The following is a 16516-nucleotide window of genomic DNA, read 5'->3' on the forward strand; positions in this document are numbered from 1 at the left end:
CAGCTCCTGTGCTAGGCAAGAGCAGCAAACTTTCTGTAGCTTCAGCAGCTCTATTTTCTTTCAAAACCGAACTCTTCAGAGAAGACTTCACTGCCTTCTCTAATGAAAAGAATGTAATTTAATTTAAAAGCACCTACACACATAATTCAACTTGACACAAAATCATGAACAGGCACAGGCACTTTCACTTCACTGTGAATGAACTGCAAATATCAACAACATACTCTCCCCATCAGGAAGGACTGTCAGCACTTCAATTTTTTACCCAAGCTCAAGCACTTTGCCCTCTGTTTATAGGAAAGGTTACTAATCCAGAAATGAAAATTCATGCTATTTCTCCACAGCATCAGTAAGCCCTGGGACAATACAGCAAAAACAGACACTCTGGAGGAGATCAGTAAAGTAAAACTTCACAAGACAGAAACCGCCAACTTTGCTGCTGAATAGAGTCAGTACTAAGTAACAAGTTTATAATATGAAAAAATTGTAGCACACCTCAGGCTTCCATACAGCTGGAGAATGATATCCATACTCCTCAGAGATGACTGCACTCTCTCATTCAAGGGCACCAGCCCTGTTCCTCAGCCTACGAGAACCACTGTCGCCTCCAGTCATGCAAGTGCTCTGTAAGAGAGGTATTATTCTAACCTGAATACTTCCTCTCTCCTGGGACATTGGTCAGGGTGAATCATCAGTTAATAAATAGTATTTCTTAACTAGGTGCAGCATTTCCAACAGCACCGCAGGCACATTTCCCTTTACTCCTCTTCTAGAGAATACATCTACATGAATCCACTCAGGTGAGAACACCTGAACAGTAACAGCTTGTAGCAAATGTTTGCCAAAGAACCTGAGCTTCTGATATCTGTTATGTTGGCACAGGTGCCATGTTTCCCAGTGCTCAATCCAGAAAACTCACACTCCTGCTCTTACCTTTCACGTTCAATCTTCCTCTACACTAGTGTCCAGAGCAGCCTATTCCCTCAGGAAAAAACCTAAACAGATTGCTTGACATGCAAGGATTAGTCTGTCTGTGGTCAGTCTGAGCTACGTACCACTTGCCACAAGCTGATTAGCTGCCTGCTTAAGGAGGAGCTGGGATAAGTTTCCTTCTGACGGCAATGAAGTGAGAGGCAGGCACTGACTGTAATAATATGCTGTTTCCTGTCTGCGGCTGAGCTGAGAGGTACTTCCCAACAAAAAAGGGTTTACAGGAGCTCAGGAGCTCAAGCTCCACCTCTTCCAGTGAAGAGCCATTAACTGTGGAGGAGGGGTCACTAGCATGGCTCCTGGCACTCAGAAACGTGCTCTGAGCCACCTTCCATTTCACCAAAGCATCAAAAAGATGAAACCAAACTACACAAAATTCCCTCTCCACACAGAGGATATTTCTCCTACGGGATCTCAAAGCTCTGAATCAGATGGGATAGGAAGTAAATGCTGTAATTCATGTTATGTGAATGAGGGTGAAAGTCCATACCACCATTTGGTAGCAATAACTGGGAAACATTTACCAAACCACCATGTGAGAATCATATTGGAACACAAGATATGTACCTGGGAAGACATGATGTTCTTTCCAGGCCCTCTCCTGACAATGACAGGCATTTTTGACTACTATTAAAGAACCTTATCGTTATACAAATCCTCCACAAAAGGTCAATGAAGGAATAGCTAAGGAATCACTTTGTTAACTGTACCAACTACACTGAAGGCAGCAGGCTTAACTCAGTTGGCACCTTCTAGAAAAGAGCAGATCTTCAGCCTACACACCAGTCTGAGAAAGAATTTGTTCAGCACACAAATATTTACAAAACTGGACCAAAAGAGATAATCCAAAGTCTTTTCAAAGACTTTTGAGGGGACAGCTGTGGTGGCAAAGTGTTGACCTGAGCAACAGGCAAGAGAGTGTTTGGTGTCCCCCATACCTTGCAGGTGTCACAGGGGAGAATAGGCATGATGGATGGCTCAGGCCTGTGACTCAGGTAAAGCAGATAATTTTGAGACACAGATCAGTAAAACCTAGGCTTCCCAGCATCATCTTGAGAAAACACTGCTCCAGATTAAAGCATGGAACTCATCTTCACTGCAGATTTTGTTTTAATGGTCCTCAAAGAACTGCAGGCCAGTCTATCATGTGGGCACCTTAACAAATCACATTATGGCAAAACTGCACTGTCCAAGAAAAACTGTTCATGGAAAGAGCTGGAGTCTCACTGTGAAGACCCAATGTACTCAGTGTGATCCCAAATCATCTATCAGCTTTTTATAAATCACAAGAGGTTTTGAGGGTATGGCTAAGAAAGCGCTGCACAGAAATCAGGGCCAGGCTCTGACCTTATCCATCCAACGCTGCCGATTTCTATTTTGTTAGGAGTACAAAATAGCACACACTGATGGCAAGAGTCCAGGCTAAAAGGTGACCTGCTCTCTTTGAAATAAAGGGTCCTGAACTACTAGGACAACACACAGATCTTCTCTAAGACCCTGTGCAAGACAGCAACCCTAGGAAAAGGCACTGGGGAGAGATCTATGCACCATATACCAAGGGATCACACATGGAAAGCACCTGTCACAGCCCAGTCATACCAGAAGAATTTACCTTGTAGACAGCTGACTCTCAACAGAGATGGCAGAGATGTGACAGAATCAGCAAACACCACACCTAGAGGCCTAATGAGAGAAAAGAGCTCTGGCATGGGGCTGCTATAAGATTTCTTCCCAGAGGCTTCCTATTAAATACCTCTGCAGCCATGCTGCCTGACCTAAAGGAACAAGGCTAAACATAAAGCTTTTTGTTACACATCAGGGAAAGGAGCAGTACAACACTGTAAGCTCAAAAATGCCCCATGTCACATGCTTCCAGCCCATTCTATAGTCATCTATCCATTAACTCTGGGTAGCAGTCCTGAAAACTGTCCCCATTGCAAACAGGATACACTTACTCAGGAAATCTATGCAAGATCAAGCAAGTAAACCATGGTGGAATTTGTTATTACACACTTTTTTAAAAGGAAGAGGTCCGTGTCTTAAAACTCACTTTTCTTGCTCTCCTTCCTGCTGAGAGCAAACAAATTACCTGTCAGTCATGTCCTATGTGAAAGGTTTACTGGCAGCTATTTTTTAACCTTACTCCTCTCTCCATGCAGCACAACCTTTGCTGGCTTTATGCTCGTGTTTTCTCCTCTCATGAGGCTGCCTCGCCATGCTCCTCAATGGACTTTCAACAGCTGCTCTTCTGACTGGTCAGCCCTTTATTACCTCTTTGGTTTGGATAAACATTGTTCCTCCAAGTGGTTTATCTGATGGTTTTGTTGCTTGTCAGGAACTTAGGAGTGTCATTCAGGCAGCCTGACCTGCAGAATCTATACATTAGGCAGTACAGATGTCTGCACAGAGGCTGAGTTTTCTTCTAAAGAAATCATTCTTTTATAAATCCACAAGTAGCAGTCTCCATTGAAGAAAACAGAAAACCAAAAAGAAAACCACAACATCTAAAACTCTGCTTACAACACCAAATGCTACGTATTTTCAGTTTAGGAGAAAAACCTCAAATCATATAACCCACTGATTTGAAACAGAGGAAAAATTGCATCAAAGAACTCTGCATTTTTGAAAGGAAGATACAGAGGGGAAGTAGAGTGGTCTCAAAGAAAAACAACAGAAATCTGCATAACTGCAAGGAATCCAAAGCACTGACAGCAATGATGTAACAGAGCAAACAGCAGCAAGACTAGGCCACCTTCTGATTTCCTAAGTAGTTTTAAACCTCAAGGTAAATGAGTCAAGTGCCTCCATAAGCCATAATAGAAAGAGCAGATAGAAATAAGGAGGAAACATGTTTCTCTTGAATTTACCCAAGCACCATGATACACTACTCAGCTGGAGACAGCGCAAACTGTACCTGCTTGAATTTCAAAGTAACCCTTTACCTTTTATCAGCTAGGGAAGGCAGAGCCTGATACCAGAGTCTTGGAAATAACTCTTTACTGTTTGACTCAAATGGGGCAATCTGAGAGAGCAAATACTCTACTCCCTTCTGTCCCTAAGACGCAGTCTTCCTGACGGGTATTAGATCTCTTCCAGCTACAACAGTAAGCAGCACAGTAACAGTACACTTACCTGAAAAATCAGTCATTATATATAGCTCAGAAAACTGAAGAAAGATCCAGGATAAAATGCTTTATTAACAGGTAAGTAACATCACAGTCTTGAAAATATATCCCCTACTCAAATCACTGCATAAACCTTCTCTCTGTACTCTCAACATTGACACCTGATATCAATATTTACTTACCATACCCAGATGTGTCTCCCACCTGTCCAACTACAGATGTAGAAAGTGTTTTCAAGCTTTGGGAAGGCGTTGGGGTTTTATCTGGACACAGGCATTGCAAAGCCAAAAGCTACAGCTACACAACAGAAATGCCCGTTTGCAGATGTTTAAAGCAGCAGATCACTCCTGCTGCAGCACAAGGCACACTGCTCAGTGTTGGTCGCCACCTGCAGGACCAGGAGGGATTCTTCCCTCCACCTGGATTGCTCTCCCCTTAACTTTGCCTTAGAGCAACACTTCCTTTCCCCAGGCCCTCCTTCTCCTCTGTTCTGAGCCCCTCAGCAGCTGTGTGGAGGTTTGCTGCTGTTCACCAGTTTGACACTCACCCTGCAGGGCTGATGGTAATGGCTTTTTTTCTGTACACCAAGTGCTCCCCCAAATTTGAGCTTGCAGAACACCTGCGCCTTAGAAATACAATCATTCTTCCTCCTAGTTCCTGAGCCTGGAGAAAATGAAGCAGGGACACCACCACATTTCCAGACTGCAACTACTTAGCACACATTCCACATCTGACGAGTATCCTGAACCAATCCCACAGTTATTTCTGTGCTATTTCTTTCTGTTCCTCCTTTTGCTTTCCCACTATATATAGCATGCATATATAAACACACACACAGACACACAAAAATAAAGTCAGAGAAAGAAGTTTACATATTTTAATGCCTATGGGAAAAACTAAATTCCTTTAGCAAGATCTCCAGCATAAACATGAACATCACCTCCAACTCCCTCAGCAGAACAGATTTTTCTGTCCCACTGTGCAAACAGGTTCCATCAAACCCTCTTAGCTTACAGGGAAGAAAATCTCTGAATGCCAAGTCTTAGCACAATACGTAGTAACCTGAGGTATTTCCCACATGCACAAATATGAGTTATCAGATTGTAAAGAAAAGTAAGTTTATTATTTATTTTTCATGAAAGATGCTGTGAAGATTGTTCAGGTGTTTTTCAACTCTGCAAAAGAGATGGGATGTGGGGAAAAGATGGAAGAACAGAAAATAATGCAAAAGGTCCTACCGTGAAGCTGTTGTTGACATTCTTCGTGCTGGATTCTGCCACACTGGCATCTGTCAGATCCACCTCATCAAAAATAATGGACTGCAAAGAAAAAATCCAGAATCTCAATAAATTGTTGAATCCAATGTATAAGCAGCAGACTCAAAGGGAGTCTGCCTAGCATGCTCCATATCACAGCCTTTTATGATTTGAAGGAAAGACACAGCACAAACAACATCAAGGACCTGGAAGTCTAGTTCCATACACTAGGGATCACTCTGGCCTGCCTTCAGACAGTGAACACGATGACTTTGTTCTTATTAAAGGATTATTTAAAAAGAACACCAAATAACTGTAGGTTTTGTTCTTGTGAAAGGAGACAGATTTGTATTTAGCTGACTATCAGCATACTAAACCAGAGGCATAGCAGCTCTGATTTGATAAATTCTAGCCTTGCTTGTCTATTGCACTGTCTCCTTTCGTTCGTATTCTCTTCTTTCTATTGACTCAGAGTCCATTCCCTACTAACATGCACCAAAGGGGGAAAAAAATGTGGAAAATCAGTATCACAGATCCACATGATGCTTCACTTCAAAACCAAGGATTTCCAAGTGTAAGGCAAAACACAGGGATCTTCTAGTAGCTACAAAGCCTGAAGACCGGTGCCTAAAGAGCTCTTTTGTCTGCTGAGGGCTACCTCCCCACTGACACCCATCTGCCTCCAAAGCCTCTCTACTGACTTCCTTCCTTGGCCTCACAGGTACTGTCAGGACCTTACCTTAGCAGTTTTTGCATAGTAGAGCGTTCGTCCTCGCAGCTTAAAGTATCGTCTCTTCCAGCGCTGGAAGGAGCTGGTCTGTTTCATTAGCATCCCCTCTTTTATGACAGTCTACAAAAGCATCAGAGGAGAGCAGTGAAGCATAGGCTTTACTAACAGGCAGGTTTTCCCCAGCACACACCCGTAGGGTCACAACTGGAGTCGGAGACCAATAACCTCAGTGCCCTCTGCTGGAAGCGTTTCACAGATTCATTCAGCAAAACTGAGCAGCCTTCACAAGATAAAACTCTCATGAACAAACAACCCAGAGTGCGGTGAGGTTTTACCCTTGTCTCCAGTGCTATCGCGATAGCAAAGAAGATAAATAAATTAAAACTGAATGAGCTTTTCAAATCTAACAGTGATTTGGGGAGTGTAACAGTTAAACTCACTGAGGTTGGATTTCAGTCACAGGTAATTGCACCTTTCATTTAATTGGCATCTGATTACCAGCACAAACACACCCAGGATATCTGTCTCTACCTCCAGCTGTGCCTTGTGAACCAGCATCTACCTGGCACAGAGGTGGTAAGCTGCAAGCCCAGGGGGTGAAGAGTGAAATCAGAGCAAAGAGGGAGCTATATCCAACATCAGCATTTGGTATTCTTCAGAGTACCCTGCTTCGCTACTCTCTGGCCAGCTGCCATTTCCCAGGGCTGCAGTGCCAAAACTGTCCATGCACACTGACTTTCTTTCTTTAACTGCTTTATAACTAGACTGACATACCAGCATACACAGCCTCATATGCTCGTTCATATACTGTGCATATGTGGGGATATGGATTTAATCCACATGTACTTCATTCAGGTTTGAATACCAACAGCTACATGAAAATAATCTCAAAAACTGCAGCTCAGAAAGACAAAGAAGTCGTGGCTGAATGTCCAGCCCCAAATTCCTGATTGTAAATACTGCCTAGGAGCTGCAAGCAGTGCTATGTCATGCCTTGGTACCATAAGAAACCTACTTGTCTCCCCAAAAGAGCTGCAAGAACCTACTTCTTGCTGAGAAAGCCCAATGCGATAGCTCAGTCAAAACACAGGACACAAATGGTCTGACAATCTTGTAAGACAGGTTATTCTGTATCTTGGTGCCAGGAAAATGACACAGCTTTAACATAGCAGAGGTCTCAGTGGAATTCAGGTTTGTAACAGTCAGGTTGCTGATAAGTATCAATTCACAAACAGCACCAAATGGACACTGCCAGGCTACTACAGCACACAAAATAAATACTCTTACTGATCCACAGGGTTTAGTTCATTTTAGAACTCCTTTCCAGGGCATTAAACTTGCTTTTAAAATGCTATATATATTTCTAATGTGTGCCTTTAGTTTTTGGAACAGCTGCGGATTTTGATACATTCCACATACACTGGCCCTTGCCAAGCTCAAAGCTTCCTCAAAAAACACTTCGAAAAAAATGCTGACTATAAGGAGAAACATCCGTCTGACAATATATGCATCTCTTGCTAGACTGAGCTATCCTCAAACTGGCCTGAGAGATCACAGGGTCTGGACCACCATGGTGAAGCCTCTACTCACAAATCAGCTGGGAAGGAGCAGGGTCCACATTCCACCAGATCCTAAAGAGAGCTGTCAGATATAGAAGCCACTACAATCTTCCTCCACTGTGTTGGGAAATAGAAAAGGGGAAGAGCTCCCCTGTTTCCTGGAAGAACAGCATCTACCTTGGATGCTGGGCACTGGCCAGCTCCAAGGTTAGCAAACCCCAAGCCTCATTGCTTCCCAGTGGTCTGTTTCACAAAGCCACCTGCACAGCGGAAGAAATACCTGCCAGTGCTCAGGCAAACATCAACTTAGTGTGCCTGCTTCAGGCACACTGGGAATTGCCAAGCTCCACAGAACTTCCACTAGAATGAAAAAAGAAAACAAAAACACATAATTGAGAATTAAGCTCCTATAAGAAAATGGCTGTTTCCCACAGCAGTTCCCCACAGCTCTGAAGCAGTCACTGAAAGGCATCCTGGCACTCGTTTTCACAGGACACAGCAGCAGGAATACACTCAAAGAAGCCATAAAGCATCTAGTAGTGGCTTTAGGGTCCAGAAGTTAAACACACCATAGCAAAACGCAGAAACAAAATGCTAAACCACCTTAGAGCTGGTATTACGTAAATAATCCAAAATTCAGGCATTATCTTAGCTGAAGCTTCAGGCATTATCTTAGCTGAAGCTTCAGCATAAGTGAAAACGAAGTGCAAAGACTGACCAGGCAGCATCCCTTGCTGAAACAACCCTGTAGGCAAGGCCAGAGCTAAAGGCGCTCATCTGGAACCCAGAAAGATGCATTCATGCTCCTACTCTGCCATGGACTTTTTATGAGTTCCCAATAAAGCAATTTTCACTCTGTGTGTCTCCACTCCCCATCTGTCAAGTGGAATAAACAGCACTCACCAACTCTGTAGAAACCCACTAAAATATATATTTCTCTCGCAAGTTATTTTAACCTCCAGCACCTGAGTATCAAACAGAAATGTAAAGTACCACCATCCAAATTACCACATTAAAGAAATCACGCATTTCTGCAGCTCACTTTTTTACAGGAAAGAAAATGGGAAAGTGGCAGGAGATTTTCCAGCTTAAGACAGAAACATGGAGTGATTTTTGCATTCCCTGGAAAAAAACACGTATAAATAAAAAATGAGACCAAGAAAGCAGCTACTGAACTCTGCAAAGCCCTGAACCAAAATCAGAGAGGAACTAAGAATCCTGGCGAAGACTCCTTGGTTGAAAAACCCGAAGATATTCAGTCAGCCAGGAGGCTGATCAAAAAATAGCAACTTGCAGGAAGAGATTTCAGAGCTCTGTTGTTATGTTTGTTTACAGCCATGGTTAAACTGGGGTCAGCCAGAGCCCTTACGCCCCCCAGGCTCAGGCAGCATCACTTTAGCCAAACTCTTGCCCAGCCCACCAGCACAGTAACTCTCAGCAAAACAATGCCTCTGCCTTCCCTCAGCTCCACAGCTCCCGTCTGCTCCCTCACCTGAGTTGGGCTCACTCACCTCTGCACAAGACGTGCATTCCTCCATTCCTCTTTTAAACCCTCGTTTTTTTCTTTACCAAAATGTTACACTTGCAGAGGTCACCTTGCCCCGGTCTAAGCAGCAGCTCTTGTCATTGCCAGGCTCTATCTATAGAAAACCTCACAGCTACCCAGCTCAGACATGAAAGGCCAGAGCAGCTCCTTCTGCTCACAGCAAACACGCCTCTGGTTCAGCGCTGCCCATCTCTGCACGAGAGCAGCCGGGCTATTTATAGGCACTCAGTTCAGCACAGTTTGGTGGGTTTGGGCGGAAAGGGCCATAGATACGATCAAGATGACTTTATGAAATGATGTAGACATCGCTGCCTTTCTCTTCTTCTATTTTGACTTTACAGCCAAAGGACTTGCTATTTGCAGAGGAATGCAGCTGCAGAAAATGAACTGGGGAAAGGACCTGACTGCAAAGTGACACAAATTAAATAAAAGGGGGGAGGTGAACAGCTACTTCTGCTCCCCAGCCTCTCCGCAGGTTTTTAATTGAAGATCTACTCTGATCAGATTACTGGGCACGTAATTCATCAAGATAAAAGTGAAATTGCTTCTCCCATAATGGAAAGAGAGTGTTAAATCTATTTTTAGTATCATATATTGGATCCTACGGGAAAAGCTACTGCCCTGAAACACTATGAGGATGCGCATATAATTATGCACATCCTATCCAGGATAAATACTAAAATTGTTTGCAATGGAACTGTGGAGACTGTTTTCTATCCAGCTGAGTCCCTTTCCAGTGTGGTGTCCTGTGGCATGGCATTCCATGGGCAGATAACGCTATGAAAAAATGAATTATTGTCTCGGATCAAGTGTAAAATGATGTGATAGCGGTTTCAACACTGACCCCTTTTATCATACTGCAAGTCAGTGTAAAAAAGGTTACTGCAAAAACTGACAATTTAAAACAACACTGCACATAGCAGAGTGTCTTAGGAAGTCTGAAAAGAACAAGATTAGATAACTGAAAGGCAAGGCCTAGGAAATTTCTAACATTTTAGTATTTATCTTTGGCCTTGAAGAACAGCAACTTCCTGCAGAAAAAAAATCAGTTTATGGCAAGCAATACACAACCCTTCCCCCAGCTCATCCCCTTTCAAAACTTGACATTTAGGAAGAGCAATAATATGTTCTCAGATTTCTCCTGTCAAAATGGATGCAAGGTGCAGGCCTAATCCTGAACTGACACAAGAAAAGTTTTGCCACTGACCTCAACAGGAATGGTTTCAAACAACTCACAGGACTTAAAAAAAAGAACTTAAAAGAAAGAGAGCCTTGTGCTTCACTGTTTCCCCTTCCGGCCTTGTACGAACAAGAAGCCAAAAGATTAACAGGAGCTGTTCAGAAAACCAACAAGACGAAGTCGTGTTTTTGGCAGCACTGCTCCTCTGAGGTGTCTCTGCACCCAGTAACCCATGTCAGGTGGTCAGAGACAGCCTGCACAGATTAAGTGCTTTCTACACTGATGAGTGATTCTACTAAAACTTAGGAAGTATCACGTCAGATTTCAGCTACTTTCAGATTGCATCCCTTGTTCTCCTGCACATAGTAGCGCTCACCAAATGAAACACAGGAGTAGACAATCCCTTCCTGAAGCTTAAACCTATTGCCCCATTTGGAAGTAGGGCTCTTAATAAAACTGATTTCCTAATCTGGAAAACAAGCCCTATTAGCCAGACTGAGGGTGACTATCAAGCATGTCCAGCTGTCAGGCTGGCAAGTGTCCCTCGGCACAGGGAGGCTCCAAACCATGTTTGATAGAGACAGAGGAAGAACAATGCAACTTATTTCATTGCTGAGATCATAACATATTCTTAGGGGCAATTACTCAGTGCAGCGTATTAAAAACAAGAATTATGCTTCACTGACACATCTTTCCAATGCAGAAAAAGAACTATGTACAAGGTAACAGCAAAATGGAACAAAGCTATCTAAATAGCAACTCAAGAATCCCAAACCCCATGTCCCCAGCATGTGTATTTCTCTGTTGATCATGTGTCTTTAGAATGCAGAAACTTTAAGACACACACAGTTTCTGTTTGTATGCACCACAAAACACTGATGCCAAACAACAACTAATTGACTAAACAAAGCACCAAATGCAGAGAGGAACAAACAAAATGCAAAAGTATATGCGGAACTGAGCTATCTTTATAGATGCTTACTAGGCAATTTTACAGGCAGCTGAACCCCAGGGACCAAACAACCTCATCTAGTCACTGATTTTAACTAAGCTGTGGCAAAAAGGATAGGAGTAGGTCTGCAGGCGCTTCAACGTGGCCATGCCATGCTAGGGCAGGTACAAATCTGAGTGCTGTACCTTGTGGGTAAAACAGTTTTAGTAGATGGTGTCATAAAAGCTCTCCGTGGTCATAAACATGAAACTAATTAATATTTAGAAATCAAATAAAGCACAGTAAATCCAACAATGAAACTATAGGAATAAGTCTAACCAACCCCATAGAATAAGACATGAAATGTCAAAAGGGTAGGGGTTAACAAGCTAATCTGAGAGCAACATCCTTCCACCAGACAGTGGTCACACCCTGGAAATGAACTCCAGGAAGCTTGGAAGGGGGAAATCTGGATCAGTAATGCAATTCTAGCGATGGGACACACAGAGAGCTATACAGATCTATAGGGGAGCACAAGGCAATTACAGGTTGCATAGTCCTGTTTGGAAATTCTACATTAAATGCACTTTGCTCTTGAAAAAGTGAAAATCACATTAAGATTTCTTTTACTGGTATCAAAAGAGCAACACATTATGAGAACTCACTGCAAAAAAAGGACTCCAGAAGAGGAGAAAAAGACAAAAAAATTAAATCAGAGCTGGAATCAAATGTGAGAAGCTGGGGCAATGAGTCAGAGGCCCACTAACAGAAGATGAGCACTACAACTGAGGAAGGGGGTTACAGCACAGACCTTTGTACAGCCACATGGGAAAGCCTGAGAAAACTCTCCTAACATCCTCCTATTTCTCCTCTGTTGTGACCTGCTGAATGAGCTGGACTCGGCACATCCAGTGAGAGACTGAGGCAAGCACGGCCGACAGCTCTCCTACAGCCTCGCTGCAACTCCTGAGACAGCAGAATCCAGAGCACAGCACAGCAACCTATCCATGGAGTAGCTGAGATGTCACTGAAACAGGTAATGCAAGTTCATTCCCCAAATCCACAGTAAGAAACAGGAGTTGGTATCAGATAAATACAGAAAAGGCTTTAATTTGCCTTGGCACAGATAAATGGTCAAACACTTCATTCTTAGTTAGTTAATGCTGCAGCCAATAAACAAAGAACAGGTCTTTGAACCAGCTTCTTTCAATACCAGGTTCAGCTGCTACTATTATGAACGACTCTCCTGAAAGGGATGCACAGTCACAGACCTAAAGTGAACAAATTACCAAATGAAAAACAATTTGAGAGCACACAAAAATGTATATGAGGAAGGAAATACAACCTACAGCGAATCAACGCACAGCTCCTTGGTAAAAAGAGCCCTGTCAGAGAGCTCCAAGAAAAGTACTAAAACAGATTCTGGTCAGCTACTTAGAAAGGAGAATGAAAAACACAGCAGTACACGGATGCAGGATGAGTTAGGACCTGGACAACTCCTGGCACACTAAATGCTTAGGCCTCAGGATGCTTTCCATAGGCTCCCGGCATCCTTCCCAAACATATTTATTGTAAGAGGGAAACTGAGCACAAAACGCCAGTCAAACTATAGCAAAGATGGAAGATAAGGGCTCAAACCCATCCACAGAGATAACTAAAGCCTAAAAGGCAACAGTTTAATAGCTACCTGAAGATTTTGGAATTAAATAAATCTGTAAATTTGTACTAATTAAATGTGAACGTCATACATTTAAGGACAAACATGAAAAGCTTGACTGTTATTTTTTCTACCATCTAAAATTATATATACATAACTACATCCCTTCCTTGGGCATTTCCCCCATACACACAAAAAATGTCAAAACACGCTACCTACTGCAAAACCTTCTGAGACATGCCTGTCACAAGCTATGCACCAGCACCACAGAATCCCCTGTCTGAACTCAAAAGCACGTGCCTCTTCTGCTGAGGCACAGCAATCGAACCTCATTTGGAATCCTTGTACACAGAACCCTCTAATGCTGCAGTCTGTACCCCCACAGCTTAAATCACAAGCTCTTATTCATTCAGAGAGACAAGTTACTTCACCAGTAAGCAGAAGGAGCCAGGCACTCACCATAGTGGGCTGTCAGGGGCATTTGACATGCGAGTACCAGGCTGGGAAGCGCGACCAGTGCGAGCACAGAACAGCAAATGTATGGGAAAGCACATGCAGAATACAGCTGCGGATCTCATCCTCACACTCATAACCACCCCATCCTTCCCACACCGCTGAACGTCATGGAGACCTTGGCCAAGTAGGAAGGAAAAGTCAGCAGAAAGTACCAGTAAGAGAACTTCAGGATATGGGAAAGTGAAAGTTATACCTTGAGGAAGAAAACTGAATCCTTTGCCCTTGTGTTGAGAAGGCTGAAAGAAAGACAGCTTCCTCCCACTGTGTCAGGATTCCCATCACCTCTGCTACTGAATTCTGCAAGGAGCCTTGTTTGGTAGGAACTGGTAGATACAGAGGCAAAGCCTCATCCTTTTACTCCAACTGGTATTCAAATAGGTTGAGAGCAGAAAGCGGCTTTTGGCCTTTGGCCATTTAATTAATACTTAGGTATCTCAGAATTTATTTTTATCTCATCTGTAACAACTGTCATAATCAGATTTTCCATATTTATGTATTAAACAACCTATGCTTTTAAGTTTTTTTTTCCTCATCTATTTAACATCGTTTTTAAAGGATACTGCAAAGTTTTAATTTGTTTTTCCACTTCCCCTGTTTTAATGTCCTGCAAATACCTTTGACCATGCCAAACACTTCTTGATCAGCACCAGCAACAACAAAAAAGATGAGCACAGCCCTGGGAACACCGTTTTGTTAACTTTCAGCTGAACAGAACAGAAGGGGATGGCGTGAGTTCCCAGAATACTGATTTTTAATAAAACCTCAATGATAGATCTACACATTCTAGAGAGTGCTCTGCCCTGCCTCAGCAGTTCCAAGAGCAGGCAGCTCGCCTCCCCTGTTTTATCAGACACATTTCTGTCTTTCAAAGACCACTGAAGACAGCTGTCCCACAGGGAAAGACATTACCTGGAGCTTGCACCACCTGCCTAAGTTCCCAGGTCTGGGGATGCCCTGGGTGATTTCTTGCATTTGATACAAGAAGTACGTATCTACATTTTCCCTATAGGAAACTGCTAGTGGTATCACCTTTCCTCACTAGAAAATTACATGGATAAATTTACTAAAGCTTGCAAGTCTCAAGTGCAATGGGCTCGATACAAGCATTATGTGATTAAGAGGGCATTTCCTTTCTTAAAAAAGGCAAACCACAACATCAGAGCAGTGATCAGATGTAAAACTTCTCAACTTAGCAATGAAATGGTGAGGAAACAAAATGTTCTCCTATAAAACCAAATGAAGCAATCCTGTAATAATCAATTGCCTAATTGAAGTGGTAATGCTGCAGCCATCAAGCCAACCTTCTCCTCTCTGGATGAGAGGAGGGCAGCCAGCTTTAGACCTCCTCCTCTATGTAAGTGCTCTCCTGTCCAGGTGTGGTCCAGGGCCTGCAGACTGCAAGCTCCATACCCTGTGGAAGCACTGCACTGCTGCTGCAGAGGTACAGCACTATTGAACAGGGCATGCACAATACTTTCTGAAGTGTTTTCTATAAAACATGTGAGGAGGGACCACAAACCATGGGAGCTGCTGTGGAACAGTGCTGCTGCCTCAGCTATTCTGCCTGAAGCTCATTTAGCCCTGGATGACTATCCCACCGGGCTGCAGTACCAAACAGAAACATCTTCATATAAATTCTTAGTGAAACAAGAAGCAATAACCCCTCAGGAAAGAAAAAAGCAGGGAACAAACTGTTTCAGTGGAGAATTAATAAAATATCCTTTAAATAATGGTTGGTGCATTTGAGATCTTGAAAAAATGTGTTCCGAGAGGAACACGTGTTCACTTGGGACAGTAGTGTGCCATGAAATTTCCAATGATGCTGTGCCAATATCTAGGGTAAACCTTAAGCTTTCCAGGAATAGGGGAAAATTCTCTATATCTCATTTGTGCTTTCTCTTACATATGCAGGTATAGCTGCTATTTCAGAAAGAAACAGACCGGATTTGTAATTAAAGAAGATAAAGTTATGCAGTGTCTCACATGGTATACTGGATTTCCTAATCAGGCAATCTGGAGATAGACATTTCACAGTTTTCATTTATAATCCTGTATTCCGCCAAAGTAAAAACTCAATAATTTTTCTGTAACAAGAGGTTTTGGGTAAGGGAAAATACTCTAAATATTTTAATTAAGTTTTACTTTTAAAAAGCAAGCAATTAAACCAAAACATTCAATACCTATGGGTTTTTTTGTCTCTAATTTTATTAGAGAGAACAATTAAAAGCCTGGAAATGTTTTAGTGATGTGGTATAAGTAAATCCAAGCTCTCAAAACATGCAAAAGTTTAATGTTAGCTCTTTAGTTCTTGGAACCTGATCTATAGTTAGAAGGAATGAGAAACGCTTCAAGTGCGTGTGGTTTTGTGCTTTGTTTTGTTGTGCGATAGGGTTTTTTTAGTTTGGGTTTGTTGGCTTTTGTTTTTTTTTTAACAAGGAAGTAACAGCTGTTGCTTTCATACAACATCCAAAACTCTCCAGCAGCAAGGCAAACTTACAGTACACCACTGGAAACAGTGCTGGGAAGCTTCCCAAATTGTGTTAGAACAGATGAGTCTGAAGTGCACATGAAACAGAATGTATATTAAGGGACAGAAACATTCATACCACCTAAAATCCTACCTGTGTCCTGGTGCTCAGAGAAGAAACTAGTATGTTCATACTGTGAATCCAAGAAAATTCACGTCCTTAAACCTGTGCTCAAGATGTTAAGTTTCAGTTCAATCACAAAAACTTCTTTTCAACAGTTCTCACTCTCTTTAGGTGAAGAGTTCCCAGTTTCTACCTGGATTAAAGCATAAGCCACCACAATTTATGACACATGAAGATCCTAAAATGTCCTCTTTCAGACAGCCTTTTAGAAGGCAGCAAAACAAAACATACAGACATTTTAATATGTTTTAGTGGAAGACGACAAAGACAGAATATGAATTAAGTAATAAATTCCAGAAAATTCCTTCTTCATTTCTTACTTATTTCTTTTACAATATTGCCTTACTGAAATGCTTTGTTTCTTATCATAATACT

At 42.4% G+C, this 16516-nt stretch overlaps 1 protein-coding gene across 9 annotated transcripts in view; it reads right to left on the reverse strand.

The window, feature by feature from the left end:
- The window catches only part of DGKD (diacylglycerol kinase delta), a 61225-nt gene that overhangs the window by 36680 nt on the left and 8029 nt on the right, over positions 1-16516 (reverse strand). For 5 of the 9 annotated variants that reach the window (XR_011002705.1, XM_068201016.1, XM_068201014.1 and 2 more), the window contains 2 exons: positions 6111-6221; positions 5354-5434 (listed from right to left, as the gene is read on the reverse strand). The exons of 1 other annotated variant lie outside the window; for it this stretch is intronic. Coding sequence is in view for 5 of the 8 variants with exons in the window: in XM_068201014.1 (XP_068057115.1) it covers positions 5354-5434; positions 6111-6221 (192 nt within the window). In the remaining 3 variants the exon portion in view is untranslated. Of the gene's footprint in view, positions 1-933; positions 1181-5353; positions 5435-6110; positions 6222-9171; positions 9195-16516 lie in introns of those variants that run through there. 3 more of the 9 variants (XM_068201015.1, XM_068201021.1, XM_068201020.1) reach the window with 3 other exon arrangements.

Source organism: Anomalospiza imberbis, chromosome 10 (assembly GCF_031753505.1).
Source record: "Anomalospiza imberbis isolate Cuckoo-Finch-1a 21T00152 chromosome 10, ASM3175350v1, whole genome shotgun sequence".
Taxonomy (NCBI): Eukaryota; Metazoa; Chordata; class Aves; order Passeriformes; family Viduidae; genus Anomalospiza; species Anomalospiza imberbis.